General features: G+C 30.4%; 2 protein-coding genes and 1 long non-coding RNA gene across 3 annotated transcripts; 1 reads left to right on the top strand and 2 right to left on the bottom strand.

Moving 5' to 3' along the window:
• Window positions 1-235: 235 nt before the first annotated feature.
• Window positions 236-547, bottom strand: LOC114398668. The gene has a single exon (XM_028360842.1). It carries the CDS (start codon window positions 545-547, stop codon window positions 236-238), a length of 312 nt encoding a protein of 103 aa, XP_028216643.1.
• An 11799-nt stretch (window positions 548-12346) lies between these two features.
• Window positions 12347-14492, bottom strand: LOC114398258. Its single transcript, XR_003663528.1, has 5 exons — window positions 14310-14492; window positions 14019-14155; window positions 13616-13705; window positions 12994-13077; window positions 12347-12893 (listed from the first exon to the last, which is right to left on the bottom strand). It is a non-coding gene; the product is annotated as an uncharacterized LOC114398258 (long non-coding RNA).
• An 8493-nt stretch (window positions 14493-22985) lies between these two features.
• On the top strand, window positions 22986-26611 carry LOC114400103 (uncharacterized protein At3g27210-like). Its single transcript, XM_028362386.1, has 3 exons — window positions 22986-23509; window positions 25346-25426; window positions 25819-26611. The coding sequence occupies exons 1-3, from the start codon at window positions 23332-23334 to the stop codon at window positions 26232-26234; spliced, it is 675 nt and encodes a 224-aa protein (XP_028218187.1). The 5' UTR covers window positions 22986-23331; the 3' UTR covers window positions 26235-26611.
• The last annotated feature ends 456 nt before the right edge of the window (window positions 26612-27067 follow it).

A 27067-nucleotide genomic window follows, 5' to 3' on the forward strand; every position in this document is an offset into this window, starting at 1 on the left:
CTTTGTTCTTCCCATAAGCAGTTGTCAACAATGCACTCTCACCCATCTCCATTACAAGCCTTTCTTCTTCCTGAACACACATGGTAATTAATTCATTGATAGACCATTTGTCCTTATGTGTGTTGTAGGAAATCTTAAACGGCCCATATTCATGCAGAAGGGTGTTCAAAATGAAGTGCACTAAGAAGGACTCAGACATATCAACCTCTAGTTTCTTAAGTTGAGCTGAAATATCTCACATTTTCATTATGTACTCACGCACACCTTTCACATTGGTGAGCCGAAGAGAGGAGAACTTCATGATCAGGGTGCTTGCTAAAGTCTTATTTGAAGTGATGAACTGATCATCAATGGCCTTAAGCAAGTCTCGGACCTTTTCATGCTGGTCAATAGAACCACGTATTCCAACCGAGATTTTGGTCTTAATGAACATCACGCTGAGTCGGTTGGATCGCTCCCACTGCTCATATAGCGTAACGTCAGCTGGGCTACTTTCATCAGTGATTGCAGGTGGTTCGTCTTTCCTTATAACATAATCTATGTCCATCCACCCCAATTGCAGAAGAATTCTCTCCTTCCATATCTTATAGTTATCTCCTTTGAGTTCGGGAACGTCACATTGAATATCAGAAAAACTAATAGTTTGAGAAGCTGCAAAATTCAAAGGCTTATGTCAAAATTTGAGGCATACTAATATTAATTGTATCTTTTACCAATGTAAAAATACCATAAAATTGAATCTTGTGACATAAAAATTCTCTGTGGGCTAAATTTTTAATTCAATAAGAAACAATTAAACCTTATTATAGAATAATCAAATTACATGCTCAAATTCATGCTTTACAGGTACAACATGAAAATAATTTAATTTCTATCACAAATATTTACTTTATGATAAAATCGACAAATTATACATACCTCATGATGCCTGTGGGTAAACCATGAAAAACAATATGTCATTTTATCCCAATTAATTATACAAATATAATAAAAATTCCTGTGGAATAAAATTCATTATATAAGTACAATTAATTACAATATTATGTTTAATTCCTTATATGATCTATAACCAACTTAATATATAATTTTAATCAAAATATAGATGTTGTGGCTAATCCATAATTAATCAAAATTATAAAGATCACTTAGACATAAAACTTAATTATATGAGAATAAGTCATATTATGTATTTCAAGATCAAGATATAATATAATTATGAATAAGATTCTCATATAATTTCATAATTGAAACATAATATTATGCATTTGATTTCATATACGTATGCATAGAATAAAATTTTCCAGAATATATTCATGCATAAATTAAATCAAAATTCCATAAATTGTAAAGCAGAATAAGTATATAACATATGAAAAACGATTGCATTTCAAAAAACCTTTATACTGTGTTTGGATGGAGCAATTCAGCAGGGGAATTCATTTTTTCAAGGAATTTAACATGATTCGTGAAAAAATAAATAGCTTGTTTTGATAGAATATTTGAAAGGAGATTTAATTTTTGGTATTTTTATGAATCATTTTGATTGACTAAAACAGTGTGATTTCAAATTCTCTCAAAAATATAGAATTTGAAATTCTTTTTTTGGAGATGCTCATTCTAACTCACGTTCTTGCTCACGACTCTTTCTCGCTCAACACTCACAATTACGGGTAACCAAAGTTTTTACGGTCGATATTGACATAAGTTGTTTTTCACTGACGTTGGTCAAGGTTTTTTCGGTCAGAATTTTTTTGTATGATCTTAACCAAAGCTATTTTTTGTCGATATCGGCTAAGATTTCTTTTAGATGATGTTGGTTAGGGTTATTTTCTCACTGACGTCAGTCATGGGGAATTTTTGCTAACGTTGGCTAAAGATTTTTTTTTTGCCGTTGTCCTCTAGGTTTTTTCAGTTGATGTTGACTAATGATTTTTTTGGCCGATGTTGGCTAGATTTTATCTACTAACATCGGTCATGACTAACTTTTGAGTAGACACCTGTTAGGGTTTTTCAGCCGATGTCAGCTAGATTTTTTCAACAAACATCAGCCAAAGCTATTTTTTAGCCAATATTGGCTAGGGTTATTTTTTAGTCGATGTTAGCTAGGGTGTTTTGATTGATGTCAACTACATTTTCTTAGCCGATGTTAGTTAAGATTTTTTTGCTGACATCGAATAGAGTTTTCTGACTAACATCAGCCAGAGCTATTTCTTAACCATATTAGCTAGGTTTTTTGGTTGATGTTGGCTAGGGTTTTTTTTTTTTTGCTAACACCAGCTAGGTATTTTTGACCGACATCGGGCATAACTATTTTTAGTCAACATCAAGTAGGTTCTTACAGTCGACATCTACTAGAGTTTTTTCAGTCGATATCAATCAGAGCTATTTTTTAGCCAACATCAGCCAAAGCTATTTTATAACCGATGTTGGGTAGGGTTTTTTGTCCGACATTGGTCAGGGTTATTTTTTAGCCAACTTCGACTAGGGATTTTTCGGCCAACGTTGACCAATGATGTTTTTCGGCCGACATCAGATAGGTTCTATTGGTCAGAATCGACCAAGCTATTTTTTAGCCGATATTGGATGGATTTTTTTGTCAATGTCTACTAGGATTTTTTAGGCCGACGTTGGCTAAAAATAGCCTTGGTCAATGTCATTCGAAAAGACTCTAGTCGGTATCGACCAAACAAACCCTAGCCGACGTTGGTAAAAAAATTTAGCCAACATCGACTGAAAGATAGACTCAACCAACATTAGCCAAAAAATATCCCCAGCTGACAAATATTCCAGGCATACTTTGACAAAAAAAAAACCCTATTTGATGTCGACCAAAAAATAGTCTTGATTGATGTCGGCTTAAAAACATCACTGGTTGTGGTCAGACAAAACAACCCTAGTTAAAATTATCAATATTTTGTATTTATAAATTATTAAAAGTTGAAAATATTTTTTTAGTTAATATTTCAAAATTAGATTGTGTTTATTTTCTATAAAGTTTAATATTAAAATTTCATCTATTTAAAATATAAAATTGAAATTTTGCATATGGAGGAAATTGAATTGCCCTATCCAAACAAAGGATTTAAAATGGAAGAAATTTGAATTGATTTATCTAAATAAAGCATTCGAAAAATGAAGGAAATTAAAATCAAAGCAATTCAAATTCTAGGCATTTCAAAATCTTTGAAATTTTAAAATTCCTAATCCAAACACAAGGTTATTGATTCAGTGGTTTGCACATACTAAAGCGTCTTATTTGTCATGGGTTCAACACCTAGTTAGCACAAAATGTGGGATTTTTTCATTTTTTTTATTTTAACACTATTCATCATCTTCAACCTCTAGCGGGGTCAAACCCAACCCATATGCAGACCTGGTCGGTTCTCAGTCATTTGGACACCGTTTTACACGATTCAAAAGCCAAAAACAAGGAAATCGAACAAAATAAAGATTTCTAATCTTATTTTTTTAAGAAACAAGGCCCTTCATACCATAAACAAAATTAAATCGAAAAAATATTGAAAATCAAAAATGAACAAGGCAGAGGCAACTGAGGCTCTGATACCAAATGTTAGACTAAACCTTTTAACCTATGATGTTACAAGCTACAAAAGAAACACAAGTCATTAACAAAATGCGGAAAATAAAAATCAAATCATACCTCCAACCATTGCCATGAAAGAGTTGTTTTGTTTTTGTTCTTCCAAGCTCTCTCTCTCTCTCTTTCTCTCTCTAGATGGTGTATATGAATTGGAAGAGATGAGCTCAGAGTGTTATATATAAGCATTCTACCATCAAGAATGCATTTAGTAGCTTTTACCACTCATTATTGGTCATTACAACACATTAGTGGCCATTACCACCCATTAGTATCCATTCAATTTGACTTTCAAAACTTACAAGCGTTCCATTCATTTTTTTTTAATGTTAAGATAAAAAATTATTACAGTTAGGATTTATATTTATTTTTTATTTTTTTGACATTTCATTTAAAATTTACAGCGTTTTTAACAGAGGCTTGGGGCAAACAAAAGTAATGCATTTGAACATAAGTGAGAATGTAAGAAGTCCTAACTATAATAAAGACAATATAATAAGTCCTAAATATAAATAAAAAAACACGCTTGAAATTTACTCTAAATTAAAATTAGTTTGTTCATAAATGAAAATCAGTTCTTTGGAGAAGTTAAATATTAGAGATGTTCTAAAGACAAAAACTAAATTTACTTATGCATACATTATTTTTTATTTATAAAAATTTTATTTTATTTTATTTTTTATATTTTATAAATAATCATTGAGAAACTTATCCAAACTGTTTGAAACATATATAGAAGGAAGATACTACGCCATAAAGTGTTCACGATCGACTTCCAAAGGTATGATCGATTTATATAGCTAGCTTGGTAGTTTATTAAAGATATACTTCGTTGGTTATTTCCATCTTTTTCAGATTTGTCTTTATTCAACGCATTTATTCTTAGTCGCACTATTAATTTTTCTATCTTAAATCAAATCAAGCTGAAATTAGGCAATCGTACGTCAGAGCTAAAAGTTGATAAGATAACAATATAGGACCAAGAAATAAAAGGAAATGAAATCAACCACGTATATTTGTTTATGCGTTTAAATAGTTTACATTATTCAATTTATTGTCTTATACCAAATTATCAATCATCCAAGTTTGCATATATGTAAATTAAGTTAAGATTTCCTGTCGGCAGAAGGTTGACATTGCATGATTTTTTCTTTGGAAAATGCATGTGGATGTTTTTCTACTATTTCATAATTTTATATTTGGAAATACGAACAATGTATTATCTCATAGACACTTTTAAATATATTCTTAATTATTATCTGAAATTTAGTAAATTCCATTTTTTATTTAACAAATCTCACCTATTATTCCATTTTTTTTTTAGCAAATTCAATCAATAAAAAATGTGTTAACAAGTGTCTCACTAATCCTCTTCTTTCATATTTTACCTTTCTAAACGTGATTTGCCCCCTGCATTATCGACCATGAAAACAGGACGATTTTCCAAGTATTAAATGGAGATACTAGATCTGGAAGTTAGAAATATCCTATTAGGTGGTCCTGGGTGCTTCACAATTTGCATAAAATATTGAACGCTAATTAATTTTTCATCCTTGAGAGTCATTTCATCAACACTTGGTACTAGTTGTAATGATTTTATGTTTTTTAATTAAATGATCTAACGTTCGAATCCTGATTAATTTTTAGATATAAAATAAATAATATTAAAAAAAATACTTACTTTATATACACTCTGAAGAAAATTAATCATCACTTTTAATAGAAATTACTTCATACAATTTCATATTAAAAAAAATCATCACTTCACCTGTCACAGAGAACAAATTAGGAGTAAGTTACATATGGACAATATATTATGCAGGCATTACATATAAATTGTGATTCGAAATGACGAACCTTCTCTATTTTACAAAAAAGGAAAATGGGAATTTCATTTGTTTTATGATTAGTTATGCACACTAATTCCACATGATGAACGCGTGTAAAATCTAATCTATAATAAATACTCGCTTTTTACTCGCTTCTTACTCGCTTCAAACGCTGAAACTTAGGGTCATTAGGTCAACGTACGTAGTATTGCTATGGCTGCCGCAAGTAAAGGTTAGGTAACAACTGTTGATTCTGTTCCAGCTGCCTCTATTTGACAAATTTTCCTTTTTAATAACTTAATCCAATGTTTTGACCATTTGTGGCTTCATAATAAACACACTATTTTTCAAGATTTGTGAATCAAATTCATGCTAGGGGTGAATAATAAATTGTCATCAGACTAATTAAAATCTAATTCTCACAATCACCATGTTAATTAGTTGGTAGAAAGCTATTTTAATTTAATGATTACTTTTAAATTCTTGGAATACAATTGCGTTTCTACCAAATTATATAATTAAAAGGCATAATTATAATAAATTCTCTCACAATATTATTTTACTAATATTTTTTTTTGATAAATTTACTAGTCTTCTTATTCGTATTATAAATTTTGAATGGGTTTGTGCCTTTTAAGACATTAAATATAGTTATTTTATATTTAATACATTCTTTATTCGGTAATGTAAAAAACAGTGAAACATATCCTACCAAAAAACGATTCCCTTGTTAAACTCTGTCCTACAATATTTGTCACCGAAATACCGACTGATTACTTTGCGTTGCAAAAATCCGACATTTCGGTGTAACTACGTAACGGTCGTTGTTGATTGAGCAAATCAGCGACGGAAAACTTCAGTCGCTAATAAATAATTAAATTTTAAATAAAATAAATAAATAAATTAAAATATAATTCACTCTCTAAGTTGGTCACTATTGAATAATTAATTTTAAAATAAAATTATGAATAAAAAAATTTGTTCACTAATTCAGTTGCTTATAAATATTTTAATTTTAAATGCAAAATAAATTAAAATATAATTCGGTCTCTATTTAATAATTAATTTTTAAATATCAAATAAATTAAAAATGCATTTAAGTCTCTATTTCAGTCGCTATTAAATGTTTAGTTTTGAAATATAAAGTAAATTAAAAATACAGTGCAGTGTCTATTTACTAATGAATTTTAAATAAAATAAATCGGTCATAGATTCGGTCGCTAAAAAAATATGTGGTATTTTTCTGTTTTATTTGTTATATTTTGACCTACTTAATATTTATTAACTGTAAATATAATTGTTAATTAAACTGTATAATAAAACTTATAAGTAAAATTTCACATTCATAATGTGTAAATATAGCTACAATAACAAAGTTCTAATTTAAAGATTGATAAAGTGCAAATTCAATGTTTTCAAAGTTTAATAAAATGCAATGTCAAAATTTATAAAGTTCAAATTTATAACTAACATGACATAATCAAACTAAAATAAATAATAACCAGGAGTCAATGGTCCTTTGACATGTCATGAGAACGATCAACCTGAGCATCGTCAACATGATACTTAGTTCTATCTATTGTGGTAGTCGATCGACTAGGGGCTAGCATGATAGACTGAATATTCAAGTGTTGTAATATATGCTGCATTTTTGCTCATTTTGTTGACGAATTTGTTCATTTTGTTCTTCCATCTGTTATCACATCTCTTGACTTTGCTTGTCATGATTTTCCATCAACTGCAACATCTTTTCTTCAAGTGTCCTTTCCTTATCTGCCTTTGCCTAAAGCTCATTCAATTTAGTAATCGTCTCACGCATTTTCTCTATTTGGTCTTCCACATGAGCAATAGAAGTAGATGGAGCTAATTTTGAGCAACTAAACCTTTTGCTCAAAGTACCTAGCTCGTACACATTTCCCTTGTAATTTGGACCTCCAACAACATTCAAATATATTTCATTATCATTAACAAAAGTAGTAGTATTAGGGAATCTTATGTGAACCAAGGTTTTAAAAATCTATTTTTAGAATTAACTCAAACCTGATTTAATGGGTGGACCAGTTCCATAACTTATAGGTGTGCAGGCCTCAGATTTTTTATTAGAAGATAGAACAGTGGTAGCCAAGAATAAGATGGTGGTAATAATGCATAGTTGAGGTTTATTGTAATGGAAGGAGATTTGAAGGATCATTTAGTTCTGGAGATTTGAAAAGGATGAAGAGAAGAGAAGACAAGAGAAGAAGATAAATTGTGTGGAGTCTAAGGTATGCATTTAGAGGATATTTCAAAGTCGTTGGTAGGTATGTATTGTGGAGATTTTTTGTGAATTAATTCTTCAGTTTTAGCCTTCTAGCAGCAGAGACTTATTTGTGAATTAATTCTTCAGTTTTGTAGTGGACAGTTCTAGCCTTCTAGGCCAACAGGAAAAAAGATGAGTTGTTCTATTTAGCATGTAAAATTTAAGTATAAATGTACACAAAATTCATGACGGTAATTCCTATTGGTTGATTAATAAATTAATCAGAAATAAAAGAAAAAGGTTAAGGAATGAAACAAAGCTAAGACCATTACATCATGTTTTGTAGAAAAATTTTGTATTGTCCATCAATTTCAAAAAGATATCGCCAGATTACAAAAACCAAACATGTGAAAGCTAGTTGTTTCGAGCAATTTTGTCTAAGTATTGTGATTTTGTGACGCAATATATGACTCCTATCTTTGTTCCTTGAAGCATTCAAAACCCATCCAAGAGTGGGGGTGGGTAAGGGGGCCGGCTGGCTCGCGAAAGCCCACATTGGCAACGGATCGGGCCAGCTTGCCCACACTCTTACACGGATTTAAAATATTAGTTCGACATCGTCCCACAGATCCCGCAGGCCAAACGGGCTGGTCCGCAGGCCTATTTTTTTAAAAAAATCAATTTTAAAATAAATATATTTTTCTCTTAAAAAAATAGTCAATTACACTCAATATATATATATATATATATATATATATATATATATATATATATATATATATATATATATATATATATATTAAAAAATCTTAATAAATCTCTAACAAATACTTAATTACAAAAGTTTTAACACAACCAAATAAATTTTTATCATAAATGCAAAGAAATTTTAGATTGAGCTTTTAAGATTAATTGGGTTTGGGTTGGGCTTAATTGGTGGTTGCGGGTTTGTGGGCCAACCCGCAGACACCGCAAGTCAAACCTGCATAGCCCGCGAATTATGCGGGGCGGGCCTAAAATCCTATATAGCCATGATTTTTTAAAAAAATGGTCCATGGCCCGCAGGCCCTGCGGGCCGGCCCTTGGACTTGAGCCCATTTACCCACCCCTAAGTGGAGTGGAGAAAACTCCAAACTCAAAAATAGACTTGTTAAGTGACTCACTATGCTAGGGTGTTACTACCTTAAGCAACACAAGAAAACGGTATAGATGTTTTCTAAGTGCCAGCACTAACATATATATATATATATATATATATATATATATATCTTGTATTCTAACAGGATGTATTGTATCACATTTAATTAATTTGTATGTGAGGCATAGCTAGCATTACAAAATATAATAATAACTCGATTTTCAGGGTTCCAAAAGCATCATGTGTTTTAAGGCGTTGTGCCAGAGGTGTGAGAAATATACCTGGGGTGGATGTGGCAATCACTTGAGCAATGTTTATATTAGCATAGAGGAGGGAAATCATTGTATGTGTCACTCATGGCCTGGCGTTGTCATACCAAGACCTACTCAGAAACCAACACAATAAAGTACTACTCCACCCCAAGGTATAACTATGTTGTTTGATTGTTGGAGATATGCATCTATTACATCTGTTGCAAAAAAAATGAAACACGCAACACTCCCCCAGACTAGAGAAAACAACAAAAATCAGTTCCTAAACCTCACAAGTGACATGATGATCCCTAATACACCTTTCATTAAACTCAAACATGAACAGAAAAGGAGAAAAACTCATTATTTCTTAAGCAGATTCACAAAAATCAATTCAACATGAGCCGGATGTATAAAGAAACACTACACAGAGAATATTATACCACTATAGCATGTAGCCAAGTAAAATATATCATACCAGACTATTGGTCCTCCTCCTTCACCAATCCCACTCATTTTCCTTCCTCTTCTTCGTCTTCATCCTCGTCCATCGCGGCTTCCAGAAGGGCCTTCACAATGGCCTTTCTCTGCCTCTCATCCTCCTTCCCCTTCGAGCCCTCTTCTCTGAACACCACTTGCTCAGCCCCGGCTCGATACTTCTCGTCCCACGTTACCTTTGCCTCGCCCTCAAGGCCGTAGTGGGAATTGTCGAAGAGGAAGGAGGAATCCTCCTGATATGAGTGTTGTTGTGCAGACAAGAACGCACAGAAAACAACTCAAGGCGCGAGGGAATAGAGGCTTCTTCTTAGGGTTCTCAAAGCTTTCATTATGGACCATGGAAATCTTGTTGTTGTTGATGGAGATTTTGGGGTGGGGTTTTAGGGTTTGTAACGCCACTGCGTTTCGATGACAAACAGTCGTAGGTATAGAATATCTTCAATTATATTATCTCTCAATTATTACACTCTACTCTACCAGATTTAAATTTAATTTACTATTAGAAAAATTACATTCTTATCTTTCACAAAATGATAAATTTGAATAGTCTTCAAATAATTATTTTAATGGTCAGTTTTGATTAATTGACTGTATACATTTTTTACGCTAACAATACATATATCACCATGTTAATTTACATCGATAGAGATATAAGTTCTTTTTCAATTGGATTTGAATTATTATAAGTTGGCTTAAATTAACTTCACTACTACAAAAAGATGATTCTAAGTCGGTTCTAAGGCACTTTTAACGATGGTTTTGAACCGTCTATGTAATTAATGCAGTAAAAAGTCAAAACTTTTTACAACGGTTCTTGAAAAACCGTTTAAGAAAAATTATATTTTCTAAGACGGTTATTTTCCTTAAGAATTGTCTTAGAATGTGAAACTTTTTTAAGACGGTTTTTCAAGAACCGTCTTAGAATATATTTTTTTAAAAAAATAAAATAAAATTATGATTCTAAGAGAATGTATTTTTTTTAAAAAAAATTAAAATAAAATAAGATTATGATTCTAAGAATATATTTCTTTTCTTAGAATGTATTTTTTAAAATATATATATATATATATATATATATATATATATTTAATAATATATTTTTTTTGTTAAGCATGTTAATTTAAATAGAAAAATAAAAACTAATTAACTTAAATAATGTAAACCCTTACTAAACCAAACATTTATTGTTTTGCACAACTAAGATTTTTTATTTATTAGTTAACTATGTATATACAAAGTAGAGACACACTTTTTTTGGGTCCTACTATGTACAGACGTGTAGAATAAAAAGAGAGAGAGAAACAATTTAATGGATGACTTTACTAAAGCTTACTCTTAAATCATTTAATGACATTTTATTTATAAATTCATTCTAAGACTTACCACTTTAAAGGAACAGAAATTCATGGAGACATGGAACACGACATATCCAGTGAATAAAATTGTTTCCCTTCAATATGAACAGTAGCTAGGTTCTAGGTATTGGACACTCCAATTTTGATTGCACAAAAAAAAAGCTAAATTAGCAAGGTTCCAGGTATTCGACACTCCAATTTTGATTGCACAAAAAAAAGCTAAATTAGCAAAATAAAATTTAACATTTGTTTGCCTACAAAAGAAGTATAATTATACTAGTACATGATAAACTAAAATTAAATTTATTTGTTATTAGGTGATGTTTACGTCACATTAAACTAAAATAAAAAGTAAATCAGCAAAGATAAATTTATTTGCTATTAATAAAAACATTAAACTAGAATAAAAGCAAATCAGCGGAGAAATTATTAATGCAAAACACTTTATAATATTTTATTTAGACTAAAGAAATAAAAACATTACTCCCTCCGTATCTTCTTTAATAAAAACATTACTCCCTACCACCTAAATTAAGTCTCGTGTTATAATATTTTATTTAGGCTAAACAAATAAAAAGTAGATTAAAAAAAAATTCAAGACATAAGTCATGACACTGCGCTTGCACCAACACTCCTTAGAACTTCAAGAATAGAACAAACCAAATGGAACATAGAAGAGGCCATCATCATAATAAAATATAGAAGGGAACATTCAGATTCAATACAAATATTGCATGATCATGAGTTAAGTACCTGACTAGTAAATTTTCTCTCTCTGATCATTAAATACAAAGCTGCCAGTAATAAGCAAATGAAACCTTTAATTAGATAAGGAAAAAAGAAGAAATTATATGTAATAAATCAGGGTAATCTAGAATTTAATGATTCCTAGGAACGAATTCATCCCTTTAAACACTATATATTAAAATCTAATTACTTATTATAACTCCAAAAGATAATTTCAAATATTTAAAATATTTAATTGTTATGAATTTTATAATAACAATTTATAAATTTTAATTATTTATTATGAATTATAATTATATATCTTGTGCAAAGCTCAGGCTAAAATATTACTTTCAAAAGCAATTGAAACCTTTAATTAGATAGGGAAAAAAAGAATAAATTATGTAATAAATCAGAGCAATCTAGAATTTAATGATTCCTATGAACGAATTTAAACACCATCTTTTGATTTTGATAACAGAAGATAAAATAAAAACGATATAAAATAGGGGGGAAATGAATGGTCCAATCATGTATCAACTGTCAAGCAAAACCCATCTGAATCAATTTAAAAAATACATGCAGCCTTTAACTAATTGTAGGAAAAAAAAGTTTGTCAATTGCCCTTGAAAAAGATAATGCTTGGGGAGTTTCAATTATTTCAAGGAACAGTTTTATCATTTATTACTTGCTCAATTTTCTAAGAGCGTTGAGGCATAAGGTTTCATGTTCTTATAAATATTTAACCAGAGTCAACATGATTAAGCAAATAAAAGTTTCAGCTATGAAACTCATAATTTAGTATCATAAAAAGGTATGGCAGATGACATATCCATCAATGTTAATTTAAAACTGAAAGCTAATATGTAATGCTAACATGACCAGGACAAGAAACATTCTTCTTAACAAGATAAGGTAAAGTACTCTCCTTTACTTTATCCAAGTATGCCTGGATCATATAAGCAATAGATTCTATCTTTCAACAGAATCATAACAGGCCTTGCATGAAAGCTCATTTAAGATTAGAAAAATGCCTAGTGTATGCTGAAATTATTTCATCTTTTGTGAAACTATCCTCTTGAGAGCCAATCTCATGAAGATATAGACAATCTGGATTGCTACAAGGCTGGTCATCAAGATCTATCTCCAATCAAGCTTTAACTAATGAAAGAACAAATTATAATTCATAAGGAATTAGTAATTTACAAGCCATGTTTCTGAGCCATGCATGACAATATTTAGTGGTTCCAAAACAAGCCCTGCAAATGCATAAACCAAAAGCATTGAGAACTAATAAGCTAGAATTGGATTACCAAAGGCTAATCACCCTGAATAACTTCAGTAAATCCAGATAGGTACCTTAAAGGTCTACCCTCCAAAAGGAATCCATGCACATTTTGAATGCATTGAATTGCTTCTTCTTCCTTTGAGTAAGTAATATATCTGAGGCAAAAAAACAATTCAGGAACGGCTACAGTTTTCTATTATAAAGAAAGGTAAGCAGACATAACAGTCATGGAGAGGGTGAAGTAGGCCAGAAATCCTATTTTGGTCTACTTTTAACAATTGAAGTTTAGAATGTAAGTGGCCTTTTTTTATTTCTTTTACTTAAGAAAAGATATTGCTTTCGTGAAGTCTTTTGCTCGTCATTTCCTTCCATCCAGTGTAGATCTTAAGGGGTTAGAACAAGGAATTTGACTCCTGATAGAGTAGCAGTCAGTCGGCCACTATGGACCACAACAATGAAGTGCTCCACTACAAGCAATTAGAATTGGCCATGAGTCACTCTGCTATGCCACTATGGGGGCTACCACTGTTGCTACTAATAATCTTGCACAATACCACTAAGAAAAAAAGCTAAGATGCATTGAAGACAACATAAACTTTCACACTACATGTATTGAAGACAACATAAACTTACACACAACATAAACCAAGTACCAAATGTGTTGAAGTCAAACTATTTGTGGTGGAGGCTTACTTATCCACAAACTGCAGAATCACAATGCCAAGCTTCTGCTTTCTTGGCACGTTCATCAAAAACATCTCTAGAGAACTCCTTATCCCCATCCTAAAACATGGAAAAATCACAAGAAACAATAAATAAAACCAAATAAAGTCGGCAAAAATGTACAATTTCCTGTTCCTTTTAAAATAGAACCTGTCTATATAGTTAATTATATATGCTACATTTGGCCTAAGATTCTAGAATTAGCTTCAGAAACATGCTATGATCTCTTAAACAAGTTAGTTAACCATCAATTTCTGCTACTTCATAACATTTCTTAAAGTTTTAACTTTCAACTCAACAATGTTTCATAAAGTAATAAAGATTTCCAGTGTAATACTATTATCAATGTAAAATAATAGCAACAGGCCCACACCTTACTGACTAGGGTACACACAACAGTGCTTCATGAAGTATTTGACACACCAAGCATTGTACTACCTTGGATTGTCTATCTTTAACAGCAGAAAGCATCTCTTCCTCTTTCTTCAACATATTCAGTAGATCTAGTGCCTGAATATGGCACAAGATAAACTTGAGAACAATGGAAATAAAAGCTTCAACAACTGAAACTATTGCATAAGTACAAACCAACCTTATAGATTGCCAAAGATAAGCTCGCAAAATATAGCATCACACTAAAATAAATAGCAGATCAGACACAAACCTCTCTTTCTTCTTCCCCATCATCATCCAATACTTCTTCCTCTCTTGCCTCAACAAGGGTGGATGGGGCAGTTGCTTTAGTAGAACGTGTGACACCCTCTACCCCTCACATATATTAATAAAGGAATAAAAATTCAAATATTAATTAAAAGTATTTTTAAAACATTTTTAAATACAAGCTTTTCAAATGGGAAAAAGTTTCACAATCATTTTTCTTTTACATCATATTCAAACTTGTCCAAATAAATAATAAAGTATTCTCGACTCAACAAGGTCGTCTAAGCTTCATACAATTAATATAGAACTTATATCCTAATGTCACATCCTATCAGAGCGTTGTGTTCCCGTGTCCTCTAGCATGAGATTCTTCATAGTCATCCACCTATTTTCTGCTCCCCCGAACACAAGTTCAAGATCATCACAGGATCCAAACACAACCACACACAGGGAGTGAGTTATCACAATCCTAACTAATAGAGAAACAAGACAATTAAATATACATATTATATAAATGAGATACCACTTGCTTAAACATAGCTCACGTAACTTCACCACTTCGTCATTCAAAATTCACTTTTCATCTATCAATCACACTTTTCAATCATCAATCACATTACACAAAAATCACATTCTCTTATCAAGACATAATAACACATTAATTTCATAATAAACAATTAGCAAGCGCATGAGACAGTTATGCTAAGACTCAAGCCTATATGCAATGTGGTACCATGTCAGTGAAAAACCACCCTGGGGCGCTTAGGAGTACATAACAAGACACACCACACAATGGATTTGTCAGGTCACTCTCACTAAGTAAGATCATAGGGAGACCAGTCAGGGTCACGATGTTTTGCGAGAATGCTCCAATCATATGGGATCAGCATAGGCTTAAAGGAGCACTCAAACCCGGTGACCCCCAAGGCCTACACTCCGAAGAGTCCGTCAGGGCCTCTCCCTCCTGATTCAGGTCCAACCCCTAAAATCATTTTAGCACACAGACACTGCTAGTGAATTATACAATACTCACGACCTCACACTCGTGTCTTAAGCACGTACAACATATTGCGCTACAATTTAACACTGGTTCCTAAATAGGAACCTACACTTTCTCTTTAACACTGGTTCCTAAATAGGAAACCTACACTTTCTCTTTAACACTGTGCATTTACACTTTTCTCAAGATAACACTGGTCGGGTTATTGTACAATTCACAGCTTACAACACAAATAATGTCACATCAAGAGTTAATCACACACTTATTCACAACCAAAACTCATTCACAATTTCACATCTCATAATGTCACAATCCACCATCACATGTTTTCACATATCTCACAATTCAACACCTGTTCTACTTTACACTTTTACTCAATCTCAATAACAATATTATAATCTCAAGGCAACATATCATTCCACAATTCATCACATATTTCATTTATAAGCACTACTCATGAATTATACAATACCACGATCTCACACTCATGTTTCAAACATGTTTAACACAATTGCGCTACAATTTAACACTGGTTCCTAACTAGGAACCTACACTTTCTCTTTAACACTGCGCATAAACACTGGTCGGGTTATTGTATAATTCATAGCTCACGATATAATTAATGTAACATCAAATGTTAACACATCCACTTATTCTCAATCGAATATCATGTCCACACTTTAACATCTCATAACATCACATCAACCATCTCATAACATGCCCAATGATATTCATAAGGTACAACATACACATGTTCATAAAATTTAACCATAATATTCTCAAACTCCAACACTTAATAATTTTTGGAATCATACTATAACACTCTACAATATTATTTACATAAATTATTAATATAAATAACTACCTCTATATATATAAACTAGCATACATCATATTAAATCACAAATTTCAAAGTAAGCTTTCAATGCACAAATTCTAAATAATTATATGAACACTTTGGTCAGTTTCAATTATGATATTAATTTTTTTTAATTTATATATAAAAACCTAAACAGCAAAAAAAAGAGAAAATACAAAATCAATATCTCTCTCTAAATTTTTCCTTACTTTATTTTATCAATTCATATTAATTAGAAAAAGTACTCAATTTATATGGTTCACACTCAACATAATAACATATCAATTTCACAACAATTGGTCTGTCAAACATATATAATTTACTGTAATAATTATAAGGATAAAATAAAATTGCAAAAACACTCAAAAACCTATTCCAATTGATATCTCTAAGGATCCCTACACATGTTCTCACTAGTTCCCAATTGTGAATAACTCATCTCTTACCTCTGAGCGGACTCACGTGTCTTCAGCAAGTGATAGCAACATCTCTAGCGGTTCCCTGAAATTCTTTCAATTATTCCTCCGACTTTTCCGATAGAATTCCCAAACGTCAGAGAGACAGATAAGAGATTGAAACCTTCACTTGTACTGTCTCCATGCGATTCCTTTTTCTCCCTCCACGAATATTATTTCGCAAATCCCAACGGTGGAAGCGTGCGGAATTGAATTTCGAACAATATATCCAAATTTCATGGAAATCCAACGGCTAACGAAACCGGGGTCATAGTTTTACCGAGACAGTTTTTGGGTTTCTGCGGGAAATTAAAATGCTACAATGCGAAGGGTTTTCCTCTAAGCTCAGATACGATTTTGAAATTCCCAACGGTGAGAATGTTCGGAATTGGGTTGCGAACATGATACTCAAATTTCACGACGATCCAACGGTGAACGGGTTCGAGATCGTCGTTTTTCTGAGACTGGTTTGGTGGGCTGCGGGAAAAAGAAAGGGTTTTGAGAGGAGAAGGGGAAAAACGAAAATGAGGCCAAAAGGAGGCAGCTGACTTAACATAACTATTTATACCTAGGGTGCTCAGCCTATTATTTGCTCTATATTTATTTATTTATTTATTTTTACTAAAAAGCTTTTTAAATTTATTTACGAAAAATTGGGATGTTATAGAACGCCCACGCCGTTTCTTTTGCTCTTTTATTTCCCACAACTTTGATTCGGTAGCTCTCTGATGTTTGAACCTAGCGATCTGCACAACAACAGGATTCAAACTTATAGTGCTTGAAAGATAGGAGGAAGCCAAAAGGTGAAGCAATGTATCAATATGCTCAAAGGCTTATGTTTCACTCTAAAAGCATCATAAGCTAAACCTAACTGCACATTACTGCTTCACACACATGGTTTGATGGATTGGTTTACCAGTGTCCGACTTCATAATAATTTCTTCGACTTTGGGAGTTGGAAAAATTGAATACAATGGCTCTATCGCTAAGAAATAAAATAAAAATAAAAATAAAAAAAGCTATTCAACTTTTCCAAACACGATCTAGATAGGTGCATAGGGGTATTCATTTTTCCTTGATTATATAAAAGCTAAAATAAGTAAACTGAAATGTATGAAAGAAGAATAATGATCCAGTGAAGAAGTACGAACCAGAATGTACTTGAGATTGGTGGTGCTGATATCTTCTTTGGTCTTGTTGGGAGAGAACAAACCTAGGTTATTGACCATGTCCTCGCATCTATGCAGAGCCTCACACCCCTTCTTCACAACCTCCTGAACCCCAAAATCCTAGGTTATTGACCATGTCCTCGCATCTATGCAGTCCAAACAAGGGGGTGTGTGGTGGAAGCGAACGAAAAAGAAGGCAGTGGTGGCGATGAACGAGGTTAGGGTTTGGAGTAGAGGGGGTGTGAAACGCGAGGTTGTTTTGGGAAAGTAGGAAGACAAAAAGTGAGGTGGCAGAGGAGAATGAAGATGGTAACAGAGTGAAAGAGAAAGTCCTGAGGACGGAGAAGTAGTGAATGTGAACAGTTTTTGAATACTTGAAGACTGAGCCATTTTTAAACAACGTGGGCATGACAACGAGAGGATAAGGCTCATAAGCAAGAATGGCACTAATTTCAAAGACGGGTTTAAGAAAATCGTCTTTGAACAACCATTTTTAACACGGTTTTGATAAGACCTCCGTTGTATTTATTTCATTATTTACAAAAATACCACCTTTTTGTATACTAGGACAGTTTTTCGGGAACCGTTTAAAAAAGTGCGTCGTAAAAAGTTACTTTTTTAGTAGTGCTTTTAGTATTTATATGTTTAAATATAAAAAAATTCTAATTCTCTTTAAGTAATGTCAATTTATTTAAATATAAATTATATGTTTAAATATAAATTATCTTTTATTTATGAAAATTACTTCATATTGTGATATAAAATTATTTTAACTATTGATAAATTATTTAAAAATATATTCAAATGTAATTTATAAATAAAAATGTAAATAACATATTAAAAAAGATAAGAAGTTAAAAAAATCTCTAACGACACTCTCAATAAAGAAAAAATAGTTAAAAACACTCCCGCATGAGATAAAGTATTCTTTAAAAATAATTTTTTAGAATTTTATTTTGTATTTTTCTTTTTTTTTAAAAATGAATGAGCCCATGGGTCAGCCCATTTGGTCTGTAGAGGGTTGGGCCATGAAAATAACATCTCGTCTCAAAATTGGCCTAGTCCGGCGCAACGCAAAAATTCACCGGCTCAAAGTGGACTAGCACACCTCTATTCGTGGGTAATATCCGTAGGTAAAATTTATAATTTCGAAGGATGCATATTCCATGGGTAATATATATGGGTGAAATTTAATTATTTTTATTAATTTTTTCTAACTTAATTATAACTCAATTATCTCTATTAATTTTTCTTAAATTATTTTATAACTTTATCAATATAATATTTAATAATTATTTTTATACAAGATATTTAAAAAGGAGCTTAACATGTAATATATGAAATTTAAAAAAAACTTGAACTTGACTCTTTTACATAATCAAGTGAGAGTGATATCTAAAAAAAATGGTATCTTAAAAAAAGTGAGTGTACAGTACACATTTATATATATCAGTGCATTACTTTCTTATAATATAATTAATTGTACTATTTTTAAAAATAAATTTAATCTTAAATTATTTTTTATAAAATTAAAAAAAAAAATATTAATCCATCAACTTGTGTATCACACGGAAACACGCACTAGTAACTTTTAATTAATTATTAAACTTTGGTTAGTGTATATGTTATACTAAATTTGTATTGAACCTTATTAGGTTTCAATCAATCATATATTAATTGAAAAGTGGTGAATGCATAAGATACATATTGAAGCTTAATAAATCATTATTGGATCTTCATTAGTGAATATGTTAAATTAAGGCTTAATTGTAAAATCTGTTTTCCTATTTTGTCTATTTCACCAAATCGTTCATCCTATTTTTTTTAATTCACTATCTAAATCTCCCTATATTTCAAAATTCACTATTTGATATTAGATTAAATTCTATTTTCACATAAATTAGAATATGTATACTTATATAAGCTTTATTTTTGTTTTATATGTTATATTTTTATAATCTTATATATTTTTATCACATTATTCAAAACTTATTTTATACAATATAGATATTATATAAATTTTATCTTTAATGTATTATATTTTATATAAATTATAATTTCAAAAAATGATAGTATTTTATATTCTTTTGAAATATTTATATATGTAATTTAATGATAGTATTTTTTTTACCTATATTAAGATATTCTTGTTATTTATTATAATAGTATTTTTTATTTATATTAACTTTATTTAATCAGGATTGTAATTTTTTTAAAGAATTAAATTATAGGGTAAAAATACGTAATTAAATAAAATGACACTATTTTTTATTTTTTAAAATATTTATGCATGTAATTTATTGAAAATATTTTTTTAACTATATTATAATAAATAACATATGAGGGCGAGCCCTGGTGCAGCGGTAAAGTTGTGCCTTGGTGACTTGTTGGTCATGGGTTCGAATCCGGAAACAGCCTCTTTGCATATGCAAGGGTAAGGCTGCGTACAACATCCCTCCCCCATACCTTCGTATAGCGAAGAGCCTCTGCGCAATGGGGTACGAAGTTTTATTATAATAAATAACATGAATATCTTAATATAGATGAAAAAAATGTCGTCACTAAATCGCAGGCCTTATTTTAAAAGATAAATATAATATATAAAAAAACTTATATAAATATACATATTCTAATTTAAGTAAAAATAGAATTTAATCTTATATATTGTATTTTAAAAGATAATATAGAATATTATAAAAATATAATAAATTAAAAAAGAATAAATTTTGAATTTTCAACTATTTTCACATAAAACTTATATTAATACTATATTTTACCTTAAAAATTCAAATTAGAACTTGGGTGTAGTAGCAAATGATTGTGTTTTTCACTCTAAGGACCGTGTTACTAGTCCTTTCTCAAGCATTTTTAAAGTTTTTATTTTTTAAGAAAATATTGGTCAACTTTCTAATTTAGTCAACATTTAAACTTTAATCATCAATAGTTCAAATCAACAACTCTTATGCCTTATATTTTAAAATATTTAATTTTAAAAAATTTGATTATGACATATTTTCGTGATATAAAGGGTATATGTTAATCAAATAATGATAAGCATGATTATTTTGTACAAAACTCAAATTAAAACTAATGTTAAGCATGATTTATTTATCTTAATCAAATAATGTAAATACTAATTTGTTAATTTTATTAAAAATCATCATAGTATAAATAAAAATATTATATATTTATTACGTTTTACAAAATATTGTAAATATTGGTTTGTTAATTTTAAAAAATTACTAATATATCAATTTTAATACTTTTCAAGTATAAAATGTATTTAAGTATATTATATGTTTATTATGATTTATAATAAATTAAAATTTTAGTTTCTTAAATTTGTAGAACAAAACGAATTCGGTCACTATCTTTAAGATGATTTCGGTCACTATATTATTTTGTATTTATATATATATATAACGACCGAAATAGTCGTCAAATATTTTGGTGACCATTCATTGCGATTGCTAATTTGCTTGTTACACCATGATTGATTTCGGTCGCAAATTCAATCATAAGTTGCGACAGAGACTGTTTGATCGCTAATCGCAACTGAAAAGTTTCAGTTGATAATTTCAGTCACTAAATTATATTTCTCTAGTAGGGATAAGAAATACAAGAGAAGAAACATAAATAAATTTCTAAAAAGGATCTTATATATAAGCACCTGAGTAGTAATAGAAAAATTTATATGAAGATTTGTAAAAAGAAAATGACATCCATTAGTATATATAAATTAGAGTGATTATATTGAACAAAAAAGTTTTTTGGTGTCATTCTGTAACGAGATTATTTTTAGCTTTTCTTTTCTTCTCTAGTTAGAGAGCTTTTACGGATTTTTATCAACTTCCTATCTCTTCGAATCTATATTTTTCAATATTTTTAGTTTTACTTGAATTTTAATAATTTTTTTAAAAAAAATATGAATGATTAAAAATAAAATTGTATCAAGCTATAAATTATTTATCATAAATCTAAAATCTAGTTTATATGTTAAAAAATATTTATTTAGTATAAATTTTATTTATAATAAAATTTACTCATTAAAAAAAATTTATTCATAATAAATTTTAGTTATATAAAATAAAATTTTATTTTGTTGGCAAAAACACTAGCTATTCATAAAAATTATTGTTATATTCTCTTACATAATTTCTTTAAAAAAGTAAATGAAAAAAATAAATTTAGTTAATGTTTAAAAACATGATTTCAATATTTATCATTAAAAAGAAGATTAAAAAAAATATGTGGTTAGAATATTTAGAATTATGTATTCTGATCTCAACGGCTCACCTCTTTGATCACCAAGAAGAAAAAAATAAATAAATAATTCATTGCATTTATTATCTACGAACTAAAATAATTAAAGATATTTTAGTAAAAAATAATTAGTGTAAAAAAGTTAGTAATTTCGTTTATAAAAGAAATAATTTTTAAGAATTAATGTTAATGATAAATATTATTATTTATCATTAAAAAGAAGATTAATAAAAACTATATGGAATATATATTTAGAGTATGGGAGTATCTAAATAAAACTATTCATCTTCTTAAGTGAAAACTATTCTCTCTATTTCTTTTTTACTTATAAGATTTTTTTCAGAAAATTATTAATGATTTTTTATATATATTCTTCTTAAGTAAAAATTATTAATTATTTTTTTATCTCTCAAAAATTTAATTAATTAGATGAGAAACAAATAAGTGAAAAAAATTATCAATTTAAAAATTTAAAAGATATTATTGAAAGAACTATACTCACTTTGTTCCAAAATAATAATTATTTTAGGTTATTTTACACAGACTAAAATAATAATAAATAAATAAAAGAAAATATTAATTTGAAAAAATTATTTCTAGATTTTAATTCATCGTTCATATATAAAGAATTTTATTTTCACGAACTTAATATATAAAAGATATAAATAGAAAAAAAATAATTATCATTATATTAAAAAACTAAAATAAAAATTATATTAAAAAAAATTTACACAGCAATGATAATCAGGATTGGACGGAGGAAATACATATTATTAATTAATTTAATACAATTAAATAAAAAATTAACTGTTCTTTTAAACTAATCGAAGAGCCTTATAAATAAATACTCAGTTGTATGAATGGGGCAAAAGAAGATCAAAGCAATTATTCTGATCACATTCACATCAAACCCATGACCCATCTATTTTTTCCATGGGCCCCACATCGGAAAATCGACATCCAATACAGTATATACATCCCTTACCATAGCAGCACGCACCACACCACACAACGTTGATGACATAACATAACTTCACTTTCAAGGCCAATCCTATTTACCTTTCATTTTTCCCTTCTCACAAATTCACATTTTTCCCCCTACCCTTTAAGTATAACACCAAACACGCACGCACACGCGCATATTCATACATACCCTTTGCACATTCTTCTTCTTCTTCTTGTTCTCTTTCTCTCTCTGAAGCAAGTGCAGAGCAATTAATAACTCAAGTTTTGGGTCACTCCGTGACCGTGATGATCGTAAAGTTATTGTCTTTTGAGTGATGGGTTTGTGCTCTTCGGTCCCCAGAAACGCTAACGAAGACATGAAGCTCAAACTCTCGTTCGGTTCAAAATCTGAGAAGCTTGTGATTCCTCCAACATCCATCAAGGGACAACAACAACAACAACCCCAAAATGGGTGGTCAACGGCTCGGTCAACGACCACCTTCACTGACCATGGTACGGTCCTTGTTCGTTTGTTGCTTCAGGATTTGTGTTCGTGGTTGTTTTTCTCTGCTTTGTTTGATTGGTGGGTGGGTGTCCAAGGTTTTAAATTGTGGTTGCAAACAGAAACATTCATCATGATTCTTAATGTTGTGGGAAATCGCTGATAAATGTTTTTTTTATCGGCAAATGTTAGTTATTAATTGCAGATAAATGTAATCACAATTGTGGTTGCGGTGATGGTGAAAACCTTGATGTTGTGGCCAAAATCGCGGTTGTGGACTGTTTTTTAAAACGTTTTTATTAATATGTAAATGTTTCTGGGGATTTCGTTTTAATGTGTGATCTGAAGAATTATTAATCTCTTAGTATGTGTCTGAACAAAATGCCTTTTTTCTTTTAAAAAATTATTTGCATATGTGATGTGTTATTCAGTGTTATTGGTGTTTGCTTTTTTGCGAAGCATTGTTCAGTTTGATTTCTTCTGCCCTCTTGTATTGGGTGATCTGTTGAGCATCTTTGTTTATGATTGATCTAATTGATTAATAAATTTAATTTAATTTAATTTCTGTTGCACTTAGCAATGATTAAGTTATAATACCCAAGTGGAAAATTATTGGATCCTTTTTAGTCAAATGCATCCACCAATAGGAGGTAGACACGTGGAACAAATGGGCCCCATCCATCTTCGCAAATTGCAACTATGCTGTGGATGTCTCTCACCGGTTTCATGTTTTTTGTTTTTATTGTCTATATGAATATGAAGATTTTTTATTCATTCCAGATATAGGGTCTAGTCAATGCTTATCTTTATATAAACGTTTGGTCACTAATACATTATTGTTTATATAGGGTCTAGTCAATGTTTATCTTTATATAAACAGATATAGGGATTGAAAGGACAGTAACCTTTAATACTGATTCATTAGTTGAATTCTGCTTATACCCAATTGTGCTTATATTTAGAAACAGATACAAGAATTTCATGCACCGTGCTTATTTCTGTGACACTGTTGGGTTGAATTTATGATATGCTTGGTTGCTACTTGTTGATTTAATTTCATATGATTATGTTTTTTTTCTTCTCCAAATTGGCATTTTAACTGAACTGAGTACTGACTATGGTTTATGGTAGATGCTTATTATATTCTACCAAAAAAAGATGCTTGCTATAAGAGACAATTGTCCCTGATTTGAAACTTCCATTCTTGTGGTAACAGTTGTCTCCACTCTAATTATGAGTTAGAAAGAGATGAGCAATAAAGTATTGGGTGTCCAAACGTTGTAACCTGTGTTTTCTGACCTTTGCAGCATTTATTCCTCTTTAACTGCATGTGTTGCTTTCTATTGAGTTGGATCTATATCTATTAACTCACTAGAGCAGAAATAAGCTTGATTGTTGCTGGCATGTTGCAAATAAAATTGATTCCTGCAAGTTGCCATGATTGTTTATACAATTTTAATGTCTCTGTGTATTTTGATTGAGATCCTAGATCATGTGACATGAATGATATTAATTTTGATAACTTCCTCCTGAAAGTTCAAACTAACCTTGATGTCCAATTGACCTAACAACAACTAGTTGAATACCATCTATCTAACGCCAAAAGTAATGAATTGAAGTGACTACTTTGTCCTCATGAACTATTGATCAATGAAGGAAGTGTTTGGGTGTAAGAGTTTGTTTCTTTCCCCACCTCCCACTAGTAACATTCCAAACTCAAGAATCAATCGTGTCAGCTCAATTGGCTGGATTAACTGTTTCTTGTTATTATTTCATCTGTTGAATTACTTTGTCAAAAGTTTCACATCCAAGTTCTCCATTCACAAGTCATTGTTTCTTCTCTGCAGGTAGCAAAGAGGAAGCCTTTTTTGATTCCAAGGCCTGGTTAGACTCAGATTGTGAAGATGATTTCTATAGTGTCAATGGTGGTAAGCATTTCCTTCAACTCTCTCTCCTTTTGTACTTTTTTTCTTCTTCTGGTAGAGCATTTAAATTTGTTTACTTGACCATTTTGTTATAATATAGTTATGACATGGATGATATTGGTTAGAGGTGAGGCTTTGTGGCTGATAATATGTGATGGTAAACATTGTCTTACCATTATTGACATTATTTATAATATGACAATTTAGTTTGTCATGGACAATTGGATATTGTATCATAATCAGACTTTATGTAATGCAAGTTGATGAAGAAGGAATAACTCATTTTAGAAATTTTGGATATATTGTTTTACCTTTCTTATGTAGTTTCTCTTTCAACTATTTTCATTACTCTCCCCAACCACCTTCAGCTGTATTGTCTACTTCATTTTATGCAGACTTTACACCATCTAGAGGGACCACACCAGTTCACCACACTTTTGGGACCCCTTCTAGGAATAGAATTCATGGCTCTATGGCTGAAACATCCCCAGAAAAGAAAAAGAAATTGTTAGAGCTTTTTCGCGAAAGTGTCAAAGATGACCAAGGTGATGTTCATGGACACAAAGAAGTCAAGCCAACTATACAAGATGTTATTATGCCTAAATCTGCACATTGCACTCCTTATCTCTCAGAGGCTAACTCTGCCTGTAGTAGTGAAAGGACCATGAGCATGAGCGAGGATCGTTCATCCATTAGAGAGAAATCAGTCAAGTCTTTGCAGTGGTGCATTCCAAGCTTGTCTTCATGCCGAAGCTTTCGCGAGAGGAGGCCAAAGACGAGTCCTGCAGTAGAAGTAAATGGAAAACATTGACTTCTCTTGCAATCAGATGAACCAAAGTTTCTCTTATGAGTTTAATTTATATACACTGTCAATGTAAAACATTTTTACATAGATATCCTATAAGATTTGATCGTTTTATCAAGTTATCTTATTCATTAATATAATATGATGATAAGATAAATTATTATTGGATGTTTATGTAAAACTGTTTTACACTGAGAGAGTGTATATAAGTTAAACTAAACTTGTATTTGATATCCAAGAAGGTAAAGTAGTCGAATTAAATTTTGGTAATGTACATCAATGTATCTCTGGAAAGAACCAAGCAAAATGAACTTGAAAGCATGTAAACATGAGCAAAAGAGATGCTGTAAATCATTATGTAATGAAATTTTTTCTGCCAGTAATCCAACATCTAGGATAACTGCTTCATATTTAGTTGTATCCGTTAGATAGTATTTTTATATTTAGGTTATATTTGGTAAAATTAACTAAAAGTTAATTGGAAGTTGAAAAGCTAGCTAATAACTAAGCTTGAAACTGATAGTTAAAAGTTTGAAAAACTAGTCAGTAAATTATAAGTGTTTGATAAAATTAGCTGATTGTTAAAGTAGTTAAAAAGTGTAGAATGATAAAAAAATAATAAAATCATGATTTATTTAAAAATAATAATAAAAAATTTTAATAAATATATTAAGAATTAAAAGGAAAGAAAATATAAAAAATTAGAAATTAGCGTTTTAAAAAATGTTAAAAGTTGCTAAAAAAAATTATTTGTGAACCATCAACTAAACTTTTGAATTAGTAAAAAAAAAATTAGAAACTAGTTGAAATCACTTTTCGAGCAGGACTCTGGTTAATAT

The sequence above is a fragment of the Glycine soja genome, chromosome 19 (assembly GCF_004193775.1).
Source record: "Glycine soja cultivar W05 chromosome 19, ASM419377v2, whole genome shotgun sequence".
Classification (NCBI taxonomy): Eukaryota; Viridiplantae; Streptophyta; class Magnoliopsida; order Fabales; family Fabaceae; genus Glycine; species Glycine soja.

What these genes read in the sequence shown, in the direction of transcription:
- LOC114400103 (XM_028362386.1), top strand. Translation starts at nt 23,332, where the DNA reads ATGGGTTTGTGCTCTTCGGTCCCCAGAAACGCTAACGAAGACATGAAG. An exon ending in GACCACCTTCACTGACCATG is followed by an intron (nt 23,510 to 25,345) that starts GTACGGTCCTTG and finishes TCTTCTCTGCAG; the next exon opens with GTAGCAAAGAGGAAGCCTTT. An exon ending in TTTCTATAGTGTCAATGGTG is followed by an intron (nt 25,427 to 25,818) that starts GTAAGCATTTCC and finishes CATTTTATGCAG; the next exon opens with ACTTTACACCATCTAGAGGG.
- LOC114398668 (XM_028360842.1), bottom strand. Translation starts at nt 547, where the DNA reads ATGGACATAGATTATGTTATAAGGAAAGACGAACCACCTGCAATCACT.